The 14,323-nt window shown below is 43.7% G+C and overlaps 1 protein-coding gene across 1 annotated transcript in view; it reads right to left on the reverse strand.

Annotated features, from left to right (window-relative positions):
* C3 (complement C3) overlaps positions 1 to 13,062 on the reverse strand; it is a gene marked incomplete in the record, with an annotated part of 34,396 nt that extends 21,334 nt beyond the window's left edge. Inside the window, 12 exon segments of the mRNA XM_074309838.1 lie at positions 599 to 811; positions 2,699 to 2,845; positions 3,067 to 3,182; positions 3,331 to 3,448; positions 3,761 to 3,863; positions 5,080 to 5,170; positions 6,158 to 6,240; positions 6,833 to 6,927; positions 7,222 to 7,292; positions 7,460 to 7,634; positions 11,719 to 11,911; positions 12,908 to 13,062. Of these exon segments, the coding sequence (XP_074165939.1) occupies positions 599 to 811; positions 2,699 to 2,845; positions 3,067 to 3,182; positions 3,331 to 3,448; positions 3,761 to 3,863; positions 5,080 to 5,170; positions 6,158 to 6,240; positions 6,833 to 6,927; positions 7,222 to 7,292; positions 7,460 to 7,634; positions 11,719 to 11,911; positions 12,908 to 12,969 (1,467 nt within the window).
* Between the last annotated feature and the right edge of the window lie 1,261 nt (positions 13,063 to 14,323).

A 14,323-nucleotide genomic window follows, 5' to 3' on the forward strand; every position in this document is an offset into this window, starting at 1 on the left:
GGAAGATGAATGGGGAGATAATGATAAATAAACAAACAAATAATTTACACAGTGATTCAAAGTTTGCAAAGCAATTAAGTCTAAGAGCTGGCATTTGAACCCAGGCCTTTCTAACTTCAGGCTTAGCCTCCTATCAACTGTAGAGGGCCACAGATAGTGGGGGAGCTCTGGGTAAGGTAGAAGACCCTTCAGCCCAGAGGGAACTTGCTGACAATTTGGCTCCCCATCTCCCCTTGGGGCATCTCAGAGAAATCAGGGAGTATGACCACCTATGTTCTACTTGAAGCAAGGGATGCTTACAGTAAGAGGCCTTTACATATCAACAGCAGGGTGCTTATAGCTAGCATTGGGGCTGTGGTGATGTAATGGTACTATAGTTAGCACATGCTCAGTATGCTGTAATGATGTAATCCTACTAAGGCATTTGGGGCTAAGAGGACTTGAAATAAATAGACTCCATCTTTGACCATCGCTGTGGGTCCCTCACTTCATCACTCCTCCATTGAGACCAAGGACTTAGGCTGAATCAGAGCAAGGGGGACCTGGGCGGTGGGAAGAGGGGGAAGAAGAGGGGTCAGGAATTGCAATGGGCATGTACCACATAGGTGAAGTAACCGATTTGCTGGTTCACGTTAGGTCCATCTGTTCGCAGGTGAAAGTTGATGTTCAGGTTATCGCCGACCTTGAGTTCTACTGAGGGCACAGACAGGTGCAGGTAATTTTTGGAGCCAGCTATCGTTTGATAGGGCTGAGCGACCATCTGCTGGGATGCCTGGCGATCCACTGGGAGGCCTTCCTTGTCTGTCCTCACCTGGAGATAGGAAGGAAGGAAGTAAAGCCTGAGCCCATAGCCAACATTTGCTTTGCATGTGCACATGAATTTTCTCTGGATCAGATCACTTTTAGCCAGGAGAATGGAGAAGATGATTTCTGGTCAGTATCGTCCAGGAAAGTCCCAGAAGACTTGTCCAGACTTAGGATAAGCCCCAAAAAAGGGCTTAGGTGTAAGGGTACTTTGAATTAACAAGGAAACAGAAAAGTCTATGTGGAAGAGACATATACAAAGACAGAGAGAGATAGAGAAAAAGACACAAGGGAGAGGGAGAAAGTAAAAAAGAGAGGGAAGAATAGACAGAAGGAGAGGGAGGAGAAAGAAAAAGACAGGAGAAAAAGAGAGAAAGGAGATATACAGAGGCATGGAGAGAGACAGAAAGAGGAGAGAGAGACAGAAAGCAGGAAAACATGGAGGGAGAAAGGAGGAAAAAGAGAATGAAGAAGAGAGGTGGAAAGAAAGATGAAGAGAGAGAAAGAGACCGGGAGAGAGTGGTGAAAAGAGGAATCAGCTTTTGCTATCTCTGGAAAACTCAGTACCATGGGAGTGGGGGGAGAGAGGAAAGGAGGGAGAGAAAAGCCTATGAATTGCATTATTTCTTACTTCCACTAAAACATATTAGCAGGTTATAGTTATAATAGTTTGGGTTTCCCAATCTATAAAATAGGTAGGTCTGTTTTGAAAACCTATATAGACAACTAACAGAAATATATCAGAATGAAAATTATCCCCCCAAAGTGAAATTATCAAAGAATAAGAGCAGAGTTCATTGTCCTTACTTGCAAATTACTAGCAACTAAGAATGTCCAAAATCACAAAAATCACAAAATCACAAAAAAAAAAGAAATGAAAATCAAAAGACCTTGCATTTTTCACCTCTCACTAAGCAAAGTGTTACCCCAAAATAGTCGGTAGAAATTTGACTAAATAGTCAAATAGAAATAGTCAATATTAAAAGAGTTATGGAAAGATGGACATACCAATGCATTCATCATTCTGGAAAAGTATACAGAGTGGCTAAAATATTCATATCCTTTGATTCAAGATCCCACGGCTAGGATTATACACTAAGGAAGTCAATGATAACAAGAAAGACTAAAAGACACCAAAGTATTTACAGCCACATTTTTCAAAGTAGCAAAGTGGATTTCAATGTTTATTAAGAAATAGCTAAATGAATTATGATACATGAATGTAATAGAATGCTACTGGGCTGCAAGAAAGGATGAATACAATAAATATATAGAGAGAAACTTGGTAAGACATTATCTGATACAAAGTAAAATAAGCAGAATCAGAAAAAATCTACAATTTTTAACCATAACAACCAATAGATACAACAGTAAAACATCTGAAAATGAATGCTGTGAAATTCTAACAATCAACTTGGCCCTGGAGAGATAGAACAAGACACTTCTCTCTGTTTCTTTGCAAGAGTGAGCAACTAGCGGGGCAAAACACTGCATATAACATCAGACTTAAAACAAAACAAAAACTACATTGATTAGTTTTGCTGATAATTTCCCTTTTCTTTTTCTTTTTTCTTTTTCTTTCTTTTTTTTTTTAATGAGAGCTAGCTCTTTGAGAGGGAAGGGGGAGCAGGATGCAGTGGCAAAGAAGGAGATGTAAAAACCAAAGATATCCATAAAACATTTGAAAAAAATATAGAGAAATCCCTACTTTCTTCAAACCATAAACATTGGTTCTATGTGAGCACAACCCCAATGAGACAAGTAACAGAAACCTATCATTCAGGCAAAAGCCAAAACATCAACTACTTAAACAACAGATTTGTGACTATGTCGGAGATCCAAATTACCCGAATGACAGAACCCCAACACTCTGTGGGTTCCCAACATTACTTACTCTGACATTCAAAGGACCAACATTATTGGGTGTGTTGATTCTCAACTTGGCCAGACCATCTCCTTGAGTCAAAGACTGAACCTGGAAGTCTGGAGCCATCACCGGAATATGAGGGGCCGGGGATCCATCAGGATTAGTCACAAAAACCTACAAAAATCACAGAACAGAAAATATATGTGAATGACCTCCGGGGAATCATTCCTCATCAGCTAGTCCCTCCTCTAGGTCACAGAAAGTGGCCCTGACTAATTGTAGTAGAAGGGAGTGACAACCTGGGATTCCACCCCTCACCTCCACCATCAGCCTGGGACAAGTGGCCTTAGGAGGGAAATGAAAAAAGGCGGGCCTGGGCCATCTAGGGTTCTCACCGTTAGATCAAAAGGCATAGCTGGCTTAAAGTACTTGGGAGTCTTGGTGAAGTGGATTTGATAAGGAGATGTCACGATCGGGATCCCACTGAATTCAGCCTCAACCATGTCACTCCCTGCAGAGAGAAAGAGAGATGAGAACAGGAGGAGAGGAGAGGATGCAGGATCCACACTTCTGCATGCACACACACACACACACACACACACACACACACACACACACACACACATACACACATACACAGAATCTCCCCCATCACTCACCAGTCTCTAGTAAAACTGTGACCGACACATATAAAGACTTTCCCACCAGGTTTTGGTCTGGGAACTGTTTGAGCAGAACATCCCGGGACAGAGTGACCTCTCCATTGCCATCCTCAATCTGTGTGTGGTATAGCCCAGTGAGAAATGCTCAGGTTTCATGAAGAGCAGAGAAACTCATCCCAATGGGGCAGACGTGGGTACCAGGAAGGGAAAGGGGGCATGGTGAGAAGGAGAGAGGCTCACAGAAGACCACCTGGAGGAAGGCTGACTCTGTGAGGAGACACTGTGAGTGGGATCCCAACTCTGAGTGACTAGTGAGGAGATGGGAGCTCAGTCAAAGAAATCCAAGCTCAGTGATGGAACTGGGACTCAAGGTGTGAGAAGGGATGAGGTTAAAGGGCCGGGGGTCTGGGTTGGGCAGGTCACATACCACAACTCTGGTGAGGGATTCGGGAATGCTACGCTTATTTCCTTCATCCAGGACTCCAAAGATGGCAAAAGCAATGCCATCCACCATCTTTCCATACAGGAACCTGTGCAGGGAGAGGGGAAGTAATTGGATCCCTTCATCCTTCCCACTGCTTCTAAGAAGGACTGATCTTCCTCTGGGATTCCCCATCCTCCTTGGACTCAGAAGGTACTACCTGATATCTGGTGGCTGACCTCTGACAAACCAGGATTACCCTGAACCCTTTTTCCATAACTTAGCATTCCCATGGTCCTCCTCCCACCTCTCTGACCAGTGCTATCTTGTCTGTTTCATTGTCTCTTCAATCCTTCTCTTGCCTATCTAACACAATTATTCCCCAGCACAGTGCTCTGTCCTAGGAGCTCTTTTCTTCCTTATGAAGGTTCATATTCCCAAATCAATATCTCCATTTCTCACCTTTCTTCTCTAAGCTCTGGTTCCATGTTACCAAATGCTTGCAAGAAATCTCTACCAGGCCGTCCTTCTGACCTCAAACTCAGTATGTCTCAAACTAAATTCATCATCTTTCCCTAAACCAGTTCCTTTACTCACCTTCCTTATGTCTGTGGGTGGTAGTTTACCTAAGCTAGAACCTTGGAAGTCCCCTTTGGCTGTTCCCCCTTCCTCATCCACCGTAGCCAGTCAATTGTCAAGCATTTTCATTCTTACAGCCAATCTCCTGTCCCACTCCTTCTTTCTCCTCCACTGCCCACCTTAAGTTGCTCCCCTTTTCTTCCTTCTTATCATATGGGTTATCTTCTTAATGCACTGCCATGACCAAGACATTCCCATCCTCTAATATTCCCTACTACAGGGTAGATACACTGTCACTCAAGGCTATTCCAGAGCCTGGCTCCAACCAGTCTTTCCAACTTTACCTCAAACTATGCTCCAGACAAACTAGACAGGCCTTCCTCCCAATCTTGTCTTGCATCTCCACAGCTGAGAGATTTCCTGTCCTTCAAGGCTCATCTCAAGTACTTCCTCTTCCATGAAGCTCCCTTCTCCATCTCTTCCCAAACTCCCTTTTCTAGAACTTGAATTATAATTATCTGTCCACATGTCATATGCCCACCAAAGAACACTGATTTTCTTCAGGGGGTAATCTTGTACAAAGTAAGGGCTTAATCAATATCTGTCAGATTGAATTCTGCAGCTACACGCTGAGCACTCAGTCCTTCCCCTCGCCTGACCAGTCACATCCCTCTTCCCTCAAATCTTTCCTTGACATGAATCATTACTCCTTTCCTTCAATCCCCAAATCCTACATAAGCCCCTACCTGGCTGTGATGGAGACGCTCAGACCGTCATGATTGTCGATGTAGAAGAATTTTTCCTCTGGGTAAAGCTTTACCTCAAAGCTTGGCAGCACTGGACAGGAATGAGAAAACTGTTTTTGAGTTTTCTGGGTCCAGGTGGGGAGTTATTCTGAGGGTTCTGGGTGTGGGGGGAGACACTGGGGCCATTCTGGAGGTTCTGGGTCTGATTCTGAGAGCTCTGGGTGTAAGGGAGCACAGGGCTGTAGATCTTTAGAAAAAGACATTCTGAAGTAACTGGGTCTAAGTGGTAAGATTATGGGGGACATTCTCAGAAGTCACAGTCTGTGTAGAGAAATCTAGGGAGATATTCTGAGTGGTCTGTATCTGGGAGAAATACTGGGTGATTCTCTAAGAGGGCTGAGCATGGAAGGAAGAACCCTGGAAGACGTTCTGCTACTGTACCCCAGAGACTGGGGCCTTTTCTACCTGGCTCGGTATGTGTTTATCCTCCATGTATTTGTGTCTCCTGGTTCCCGCATTAGACTGTGAGCTTCCTGAGCGTAGGGATTGACTAATTTTTCTGTTTATCTCCCCAAAGATTAGTTCAGTGCTTGACACTTAGTAGGTGCTTAATAAATGCTTATTCATTTTTAAGAGAGCCAAGTCTGAGATATAGGAGAATAGGGGAAATTCTTAGGAGTCATGGGGATGGACAACCAGGTGCTATTCAGAGGTCCCTGAGTAAAAGACACTGAGGGGAGACCTTCTGAGAGGTCCGTGACGGGGTTAAGACAATGAGAAGAGAGTGGAATCCTGAAGGAGAATCTTGGAGGGGGTGAACATGGTGAGGGTGGGGTAAGAGTGGGGGAAGGTCATTCAGAGGGACCCAAGGAAAAAGAAAATGAAGGGGATACTTTAGGAAGTCTGGTTTGAGGACTGGGAAGGCATTCTTTGAGCTCTAAATCTGATAGGAATACTGGGGGTTAAAATTAGCAGAACATTCAGAAGATCTGAGCAACTTTCTTGGGGGATACTGGAAAAGAGGGGTATTGGGGGAAATTATAGCCCTTTCCATATTAAACACCCCCTACCCTCTTACCATACTCCTTTACTTCAAATTCAGCGGAGAAGGTTTTATGGGGGGAGTCGTCATAAGAGGCAATGATTTTCCACTGGCCCAGGCTGGAAAGGGGAAGGAGACAGAGACAAGACTGAGAGCAGCCCCGAGGGGGTAGGGATGGGAATGGTCTGTCCTGGGGGGCACTCCCTGTGAGAAGATGATCCCAGGGTCATAACCAAGCAGGTCTGGAGAGGACCTCAGAAAGCTAGCCTGAATTCTTTCATTTTAATATGAAGAAACAGAGCCCGAGAGAGATCCAGGATCTTCTCCAAAGCCACAAAGCAAGTCAGAAGCAGAGGCCCCAAGTCTGTGTCCTAGATTTTGTTTTTATTCCCTCCTTCTGCAGGTTAGTTGGACATGGAATAGACCTGAATCAGCCCAGAGTGGATGACCAGGAGAAAAGTTGAACCCCTAAAAGCTTCCCTCAGGGGTCTGTCCATCAAGCAGCATAGACACACAAACACACACACACACACACACACACACACATTACATACATAGACACAGACAGACAGATATACACACACTACATACACAGACACACAGACACATACACACATGCACACACACACAGATTAACTGAAGCAAGGATAAAGGCTGGGAGAGCACACATCATACCCTCCCTGCCTGCAGGTCTTGGACCAGGCTACCTACGTGACAAGCTCAGGAATGTTCCAGGACTGGCTCAGTATACCATTCTTGTTCTGAGAGGACAGTGGGTCCTTCTTGATAATGACATCATCAGGAGTCTGTGGGCAAGAGCTTGGGCTAAGAGGGGGTTCCTTCAGCTCCAAGCTCCAGGCCCCCTCTCCACCAATACATGTGTCCATGAGTCTGTGTGTGTGACTGTCCATTCATTGTCTGTGTCTGTGTGTGCATATGGGAGGGGGTGTCTGAGAATATGGATGTATATTTCTATATATGTGCACAGGTCCATGGCTATGTGCGCTAGGACTGTGTTTCTGTGCATGTGCCAGTGTGTGTGTGTGTGTGTGTGTGTGTGTGTGTGTGTGTGTGTGTGTGTGAGTCTTGGGCCCCATTACCTGGATGCTGACAGTCAGAGTTTTGGCCAGAGGCTGAAGCTTGTGGCCCACAGTGAAGATCCGGTACAGAACTGGAAAGGGGAAGGGGAGAGGGGCTCCTGAGGGCTGCTGTCCACCCTGGTGCACCCACGGAGGAGGGGGAGCCCTGCTTGGGAGCCCCTGCTCAGCACTGCTGCAAAGCCAAGGGGGCCTAAAGGGGCTAACCTTTTCCTTGGAGCCTAACTGGGCTGGGGCATACCTGTGGAGCCAGGTGTGTAGATGGTTTTGTCCGTCTGGATGAACAGGTAGCCGCTGTGGAAAGTCACCATCACCACCTTCTCTACTTTCTCGTTGTTAAACTTGGCCACGATATTGACAAACTGGTGGCCTTTGGGGAACTGGCCCTTGTTGTTCTGAAAGTTCTGGGCTGGGATCTGGAAAGGATGGAGGTGGGGCAGTAGCTCAGTGACCCAGCCACCTGCCAACATACTCTTCGCCCTCCCTAGTCTCATTCCCAGGAGGTTGTCTGAGCTCAGCTCCAGTTCTTCCTCCTCCATGAAGTCCTCCCCGATGATATGAGGCTCTCTTCTTGACCTAGAAAGGCCCCCCAGTCCACAGAGCTTTCCTGAAATCTCCCGAGTTCATGGTCTCAGGCTCTACTTGGTTGAGGGGAGGGAAAGGAGCAGGTTCATCTCTGCATAGAGAGTCTACTGGGGAGAGGTTCAAGTTGTAGGACGCTATTAGGTCACATATAAATTATTATGGACAGGATGGTTATTAATGAGTGTAATTAATTATTAATCATTAATATAATTATAATTATGGCTTTTTTCCATAGGATTTTAAATTTTACAGCAGAGTGAGACCATTGAACTGAACTGAATTTACAGAGCATTTTTCCTGGCAAAATCTTTTTGTAATATAGATAGAAGAAACATTATTAAACACAAGACCAGAAGTCTAGAGATGGAAGAGACCTTGAAGTCATCAGGTCATTTTACAGATAGGGAAACAGAGGCTCAAACAGGTGAAAGTCCTATATGTCCCTTGAGAGCAAACTGAAAAAGCTTAGGCCATCTTCTAGATAAGCCCTTCGAACATTTGAATTATGTCTTTTCTTCTCTGGGCTAAAAATGTCTCCAATTTCTTCAAAGGAATTATCAGGCTCTTCAACATCCTGAATGCCTTGCTCTGGACACTCTCCAAATATTGACTCTGAATGACAAAGCCAAAAATCAAAAAAATCTTGACTGGCACAAACATTGGGCTGACTTTAATCAGATGAAATCTAATAGGAATAAATGTAGTTTTAGATAGGTGTCATGTTGTAGAGAGCAGAGAAAAAGCTGGCCAGGAAGATCTGGATTCAAATTCTACCTCTGACACATATTAACTATGTGACCCTGAACAAATTCAGGGGTATCCCGAGGGCAGCTCTGAATAGTGATAACTTGGGTTCCAGGGCTCGGTTCATTGGTTTTTGGTTGTCAAGACATAAGAAGTGGGGGCAGCTAACTGGTGTAGCAGAAGAGTGCTGGGCCTGAGGTTAGGAAAACTCATCATCGGGCTCAGATACTTTCTAGCTGTGTGACTCTGGGCAAGTCACTTAACCCTATTTGCCTCAGTTTCCTCATCTATAAAATGAACTGGGGAAGGAAATGGTCAACCACTCCAGTTCCTTGCCAAGAAAACCCCAAATGAGGTCACAGAGAGTCAGATATGACTCTTGTTACAAAACTTAAGAAAGTGATGGAGAACATATTAATAATTCAGATTAAACTTTAAAATGTGTCCTACTTAGGTTTGGGGAAATGGTTAAACATTTACCAGCATAACTCTCCAAGATCTTTAACCTCTTCGTACTTCTAGGCAACTCTAAAACTCTTCATTTACAAAGGAATAGAAGAAAAAAAGGCAATGGAGGAAATTTCCTCACCTTAGTTCCTCACTCTGAAGAAATCACCCTTCTAAACCAATATAATTCAAATGTAATTTTACACTTGGGACCAAAAAAATCAACTGTAGAAATACAAGACAGGGTAACTGAGTTTGCCTGGAAAAATCCAGGGGATAGCAAATTAAGTCTGAGTAAATAGAGTGATTATGGCAGCTAGAAAACCAATCTTTGGCTGCACTGATAAGCTTAATGACCAAGACCAGGTTGGGGTTTGCCCTGCTCTCCTCTGCCCTGGTCAGAGGCCACATGTGGAGTATTATATTCAGTCCTTATTGCCACATTTTAGGAAAGACTTTAATAAACTGGAGAACATTCAGAAGAAGGCAAAAGAGATCATGAAAAAGCTTTTTACTGTTTAGTCATTTCTGACTCTTTGAGTGAAGGAGCTGGTTTAGGGCAAACAAAGGTTGTTTTTGTCCTTCATTCTCAAAGAGGACCGTGACCTCAGGAAGGTGATACCACGACATGCAAATTAATTGGATTTAAGTGAGGTCACCTGCCGTCCTTTCCCTTTCAGAGCCATCTGGTCTAGTAGCAAGATGTGTCAGGAAGACAAGAGATGGTCCTGGATGCAATGGGAGACCTTGGCCTGTTTAACCTAAGGTCTTTCACAGGTCTCAGGTTGACTGATTAAGGCTATGTAGAAGGCTGGGTAGAAATTGAGGCAAAAAATGGCACCTAGCTAAAAAAAATAAATAAATAAAATAAAAAAATCTAAATAAAGCTGGTTAAGTGTCCGAGGCTGGATTTGAACTCGGGAAGATGTCTTCTGTATTCCAGGCCTGGAACTTTATCTCCTGAACTTCTTAAACTGTGGATGCCGACCCCATATGGGTTTGTATAACTGAATGTGAGGTCATGATATTATAGTTTATTATTAGTAAATTTTGGGTTTTATACCTATTTTATATAATTGTATACCTCAATTATGTAAAAATTTCCTGGGTGAAAAAAATTAAGAAGCCCTGCCCTAAACCACCTAGCTGCCCTGAAAAAGCTTTAAGACCATGCATATCACATTAGGCTTGTTTGAAGGAACTGGAGAGTCTTAAGAAGATGAAAATTTAAGGGGATTGTGGTGGTCATTTTCAATTATTTGAAGGGATGAGATGTTAAGGAGGTTCAGATTTGTTCATCTGAGTCCCAGAAAGTCAATGGGAAGTTACAAAGAAACAAATTTAAACTCGACTTAAGGAAAAACATGATAATATTGAAAGCTGTCCCAAAGGAAAATGGGCTTCCCCCTTATTGGAGATCCTCGGGAAAGCACGAAGTGAACAACCATTTGTCAGCTAGGGGAGAGAAGGGACTCTGGTTCAGGTAGAGTGGGGAGCTTTTGGGATTCTACAAAATATCTATTTATTTATTTATTTATTTATTTTTGAGAGGAACTGCTGTCTAACCAGCCTCTTTCAGGCTGACCTGATTTGTATATATTTTTTTTTAAACTCAAACGCAAGACTTCACATTTATTAATAAATTATTAAATGTTAATAAATAAATATAAATAATACATATAATATAATCACATAAATAATAAATAAATAAATAAATAAATAAATAATGGGCTTTCTTTTTATTGGACTTGGTCTAATAATCTAGCCTGCCAAGAGATCTTCCCCTCTTAGCTTGTTAACTTCCCCTCTTAATTTTGTGCTCTCTGCAATCTGGTATATATAGTTTAAAGGCATTCTGAATGGGACTGGAAGGCACTGGAAATCCTAGGAAGAGAGAACGATGTAGCAGAAATAGTCGCTGAACTAAATACCAAAAGTTTCACCTCTGCCCCCTTGATACCTGTATGCACTTGGGCAAACCATTCTTTTGACCTCAGTTTCTTGGTCTGTAAATTGCTTAGTATTGCATTTAAAGGTTTGCAAAACCTCTTATTTGTTACCTCATTGGAACTCACAACAACTGCAAGAGGAGTAACGTTATTATTATTAGGAGTAATAATATTATTACCTACATTTTACAGATTGCATGAGGAGTAATAATATTATTACCTACATTTTACAGATTACATGAGGAGTAATATTATTATTACCTATATTTTACAGATTAAGTGAGGAGTAATATTATTATTATTAGGAGTAATAATATCATTATATACATTTTACAGATTACATGAGGAGTAATAATATTATTACCTACATTTTACAGATTAAGTGAGGAGTAACGTTATTATTATTAGGAGTAATAATATTATTATCTACATTTTACAGATTACATGGGAAGTAATATTATTATGACCTACATTTTACAGATTAAATGAGTAATATTATTATTATTAGGAGTAACAATATTATTATCTACATTTCACAGATTAAATGCCTTGCTCAGGATCACACAGCTAGGAAGTATCTGACCAAATTCAGGTCTTCCTGACTGCAAGTCCAGTACTCTGCCACTGGACCGCCTAGCTGCCCCTGTAAGGAGGGGCTTGACTGGATGATCTGTAAGACCCCTTCTGAGTTTGAGATTGTAGCATTCTGATAGTGGGTCATGTCTGGGACAGTCAGAGAAGACTGGAGATTGCTCGTAGGGAGCCTGATACCCACCTTAACTGTGATGGTGCTCAGGTAATTATTGGCATTGTTCAGTGTGATTTTCTCTGAATAAAGGACTTGCTTCTTCTGGGGGAAGTCATGGATGGTGACCTCAACAGGTAAGTCACCTGCTGCCCCATGAGCCTCCAGGACCAGCTGCTCCTCAGTTTCCACTCTCATAAGATTGGGAGTAAGCAGGATGTAGCTGACAGGGAGTTGGATAAGGGAAAGAAGTCATTGTTAGCCCTGACAGCCAGTGCCCACTGAATCCCTACCTGTCAGGGTTGAGATAGTCCCAGCATAAGGGGCTGAAGAAGGCAATAACTGAAAGTTCCTGGAGGAAGACCTCAGTAGTGCTAGGCTGTAAGATCTATATTCTTTTTTTTTTCTTAAAGCTTTATATTTTCAAAATATATACATCTCCCTTACAAAACCTTGCGTTCTAAATTTTCTCCCTCCCTTCCCCCCCACCTCCTCCTCAAATATGTGTTAAACATGTGCAATTCTTCTATACAAGATCCACATTCTTGATAATGCTCGGCTTTATCTTTGGGATCACCATACAATCTGATGCCATCCTCTCAGCCCCTTTTCCCCAGAGCTATCCACATCAAAATGTAATTTTATCTGTATACCCTACCCAGCAATATCTAAATTTCTTATCTGGCACCTGAACTTGCCCATAAATAAAACCCAAATCTCTTTCTTTCTGATCCAAGTCAAATAAATACTCCCTGGATCCCACAGGTATGTCCCCAACTCCTACAGCTATTATCTGCATTCTATGGATGTCCCCAAACTCCATGGACATCTGCGTCCCACAGATGTCTCTAGGAGCTTCCAACTGCCTCCCAAATTCTAGACTCACTCATCATATCCCTGTGGCTGCCCAAATCCCACAAATCTTACATGTCTTCCAACTTCTAAGGCCCAAGAGCTCTTACCAGGATTCTATGAACTTATTTTTTAAAAGTTTAATAACTATATTGCCAGACAATTGGTTATTATAATCCAATGTGTTCTGAGAAGGGGGCTTTAGGCTTCACCATACTTCCAAACGAGTCCAGAACCCCTAATGGAAGCATTCCTCAATCCCACACTTATCCTAGGCTCCCAGGGCCCCCTAGCTCAATGCACAAAATCTCCACATATCTAGAGCCCCCAGGGAAGGAAGTTGGGAGGAAGGTTCCCCACTACTTACAGTGGATCCCCTTGAGCCAGGGTCACACAGCTCAGAGCCAGCAGGACAGCCAGGGGTCCCATAGCTCTGGACTGGAACTGAGAGCAGGACAGACAGGAGCAGCTGGGGGAGAAGAGGGAGAGGGAGAGGGAAAGGAGTGAGCAGATACCCAGAGGTGGCTTCTTATCCTGGGGCCCAGAGACTGCCCCCCAAGCCCTCCCCTGGGAGGGGCGGGCCTGGGGGATTTCTCAATCTGGGATAGTCCCTGTTCAACCAAGGGGAGGGCCGGAACTCTTTGTTTCCTTCTTCATTTGTCTGAGTTTTAACTCTTCTGAGGGGTTCAAGGCCAGGTCGTGGAGAACAGGGTATTAAGCACCCTGCACATCTGCTTGATTAATCCCACACATCTGTATTAATATGCCTGTACATCTGTATTAATGAGTCAACACAGTGTGTTAAATTCACAAATCTATATTAATCCATCCAATCAACTACATTCATAGGCCTATTTTATAGATCAGGAAAGAAACAGCCAATGAAGGTAAGAAATTACTGGCCCCCTGTCATCCAATCAGTTAAATTTGGCACTGGGCCCATACTGCCAATCAAGTAGCCTCACAGTAGTGGAACTAGCCCAGACAGGAGGGCAGAGGACCAGGTTCAAATTAAACTCTGCCGCTTACTACCTCCGAGCCTTTGGGCGAATCACAACCATTTTAGGGCTTCATTTTCCTTTCCGCCAGATTCCCGGGACTACACAATGAGGAATTTAGATAACATTTTTCCCCAATTTTCTTTCAGGTTCTAACCTCAAGAATGTTTAAATAAGGTGTGGCTGGGATTCTGAAGCGAGCCTAATTCTTTCCTTGTTGAATTTCTTATTGGGTCTCCTCTCTCCGTCTCTCCCTCTCCAATCGGGATTGTCTGAGGCCGAATGTGGGTGCTCCAGCCACCGCACCACCTAGTGACTGACTCCTCCCTCCTTTTCCCCCTCCTCCTCTTTTCCCCCTCCTCCTCCAAAAATCCTTTTCAAGGCCCCCAGAATGGGAAAAATATAAGTAAAGGGGTGAGGGAGTAAAAGAAAGAAGAGGGTCTCTCGAGTGCTGGACACTGAGATCCAAGCCCTAGAATCTATAACCTGTGGCTCCGTTATAAGGCTAGGACCAAAGCCCTGTGTCTCCAGCCTTCCTTCTCTCCCTTCCCCTCCCCTCCTGCAGCTGCAGGTCTTGTTATTATCTGGGATGGGGAGATGGGAGGAGGGATGAGGAGATGGGAGGAAGGATGAGGAGATGGGAGGAAGGATGAGGAGATGGGAGGGGTGAGGGATGGGAGATAGGGGGATGAAAGATGGAGGGGGTGGAAGATGGAAGTAGGGAGATGGGAGCAGGGATAAGGAGATGGGAGCAGGGATAAGGAGATGGGAGATGGGAAGGGGTG

The sequence above is a fragment of the Sminthopsis crassicaudata genome, chromosome 1, assembly GCF_048593235.1.
Source record: "Sminthopsis crassicaudata isolate SCR6 chromosome 1, ASM4859323v1, whole genome shotgun sequence".
Taxonomy (NCBI): Eukaryota; Metazoa; Chordata; class Mammalia; order Dasyuromorphia; family Dasyuridae; genus Sminthopsis; species Sminthopsis crassicaudata.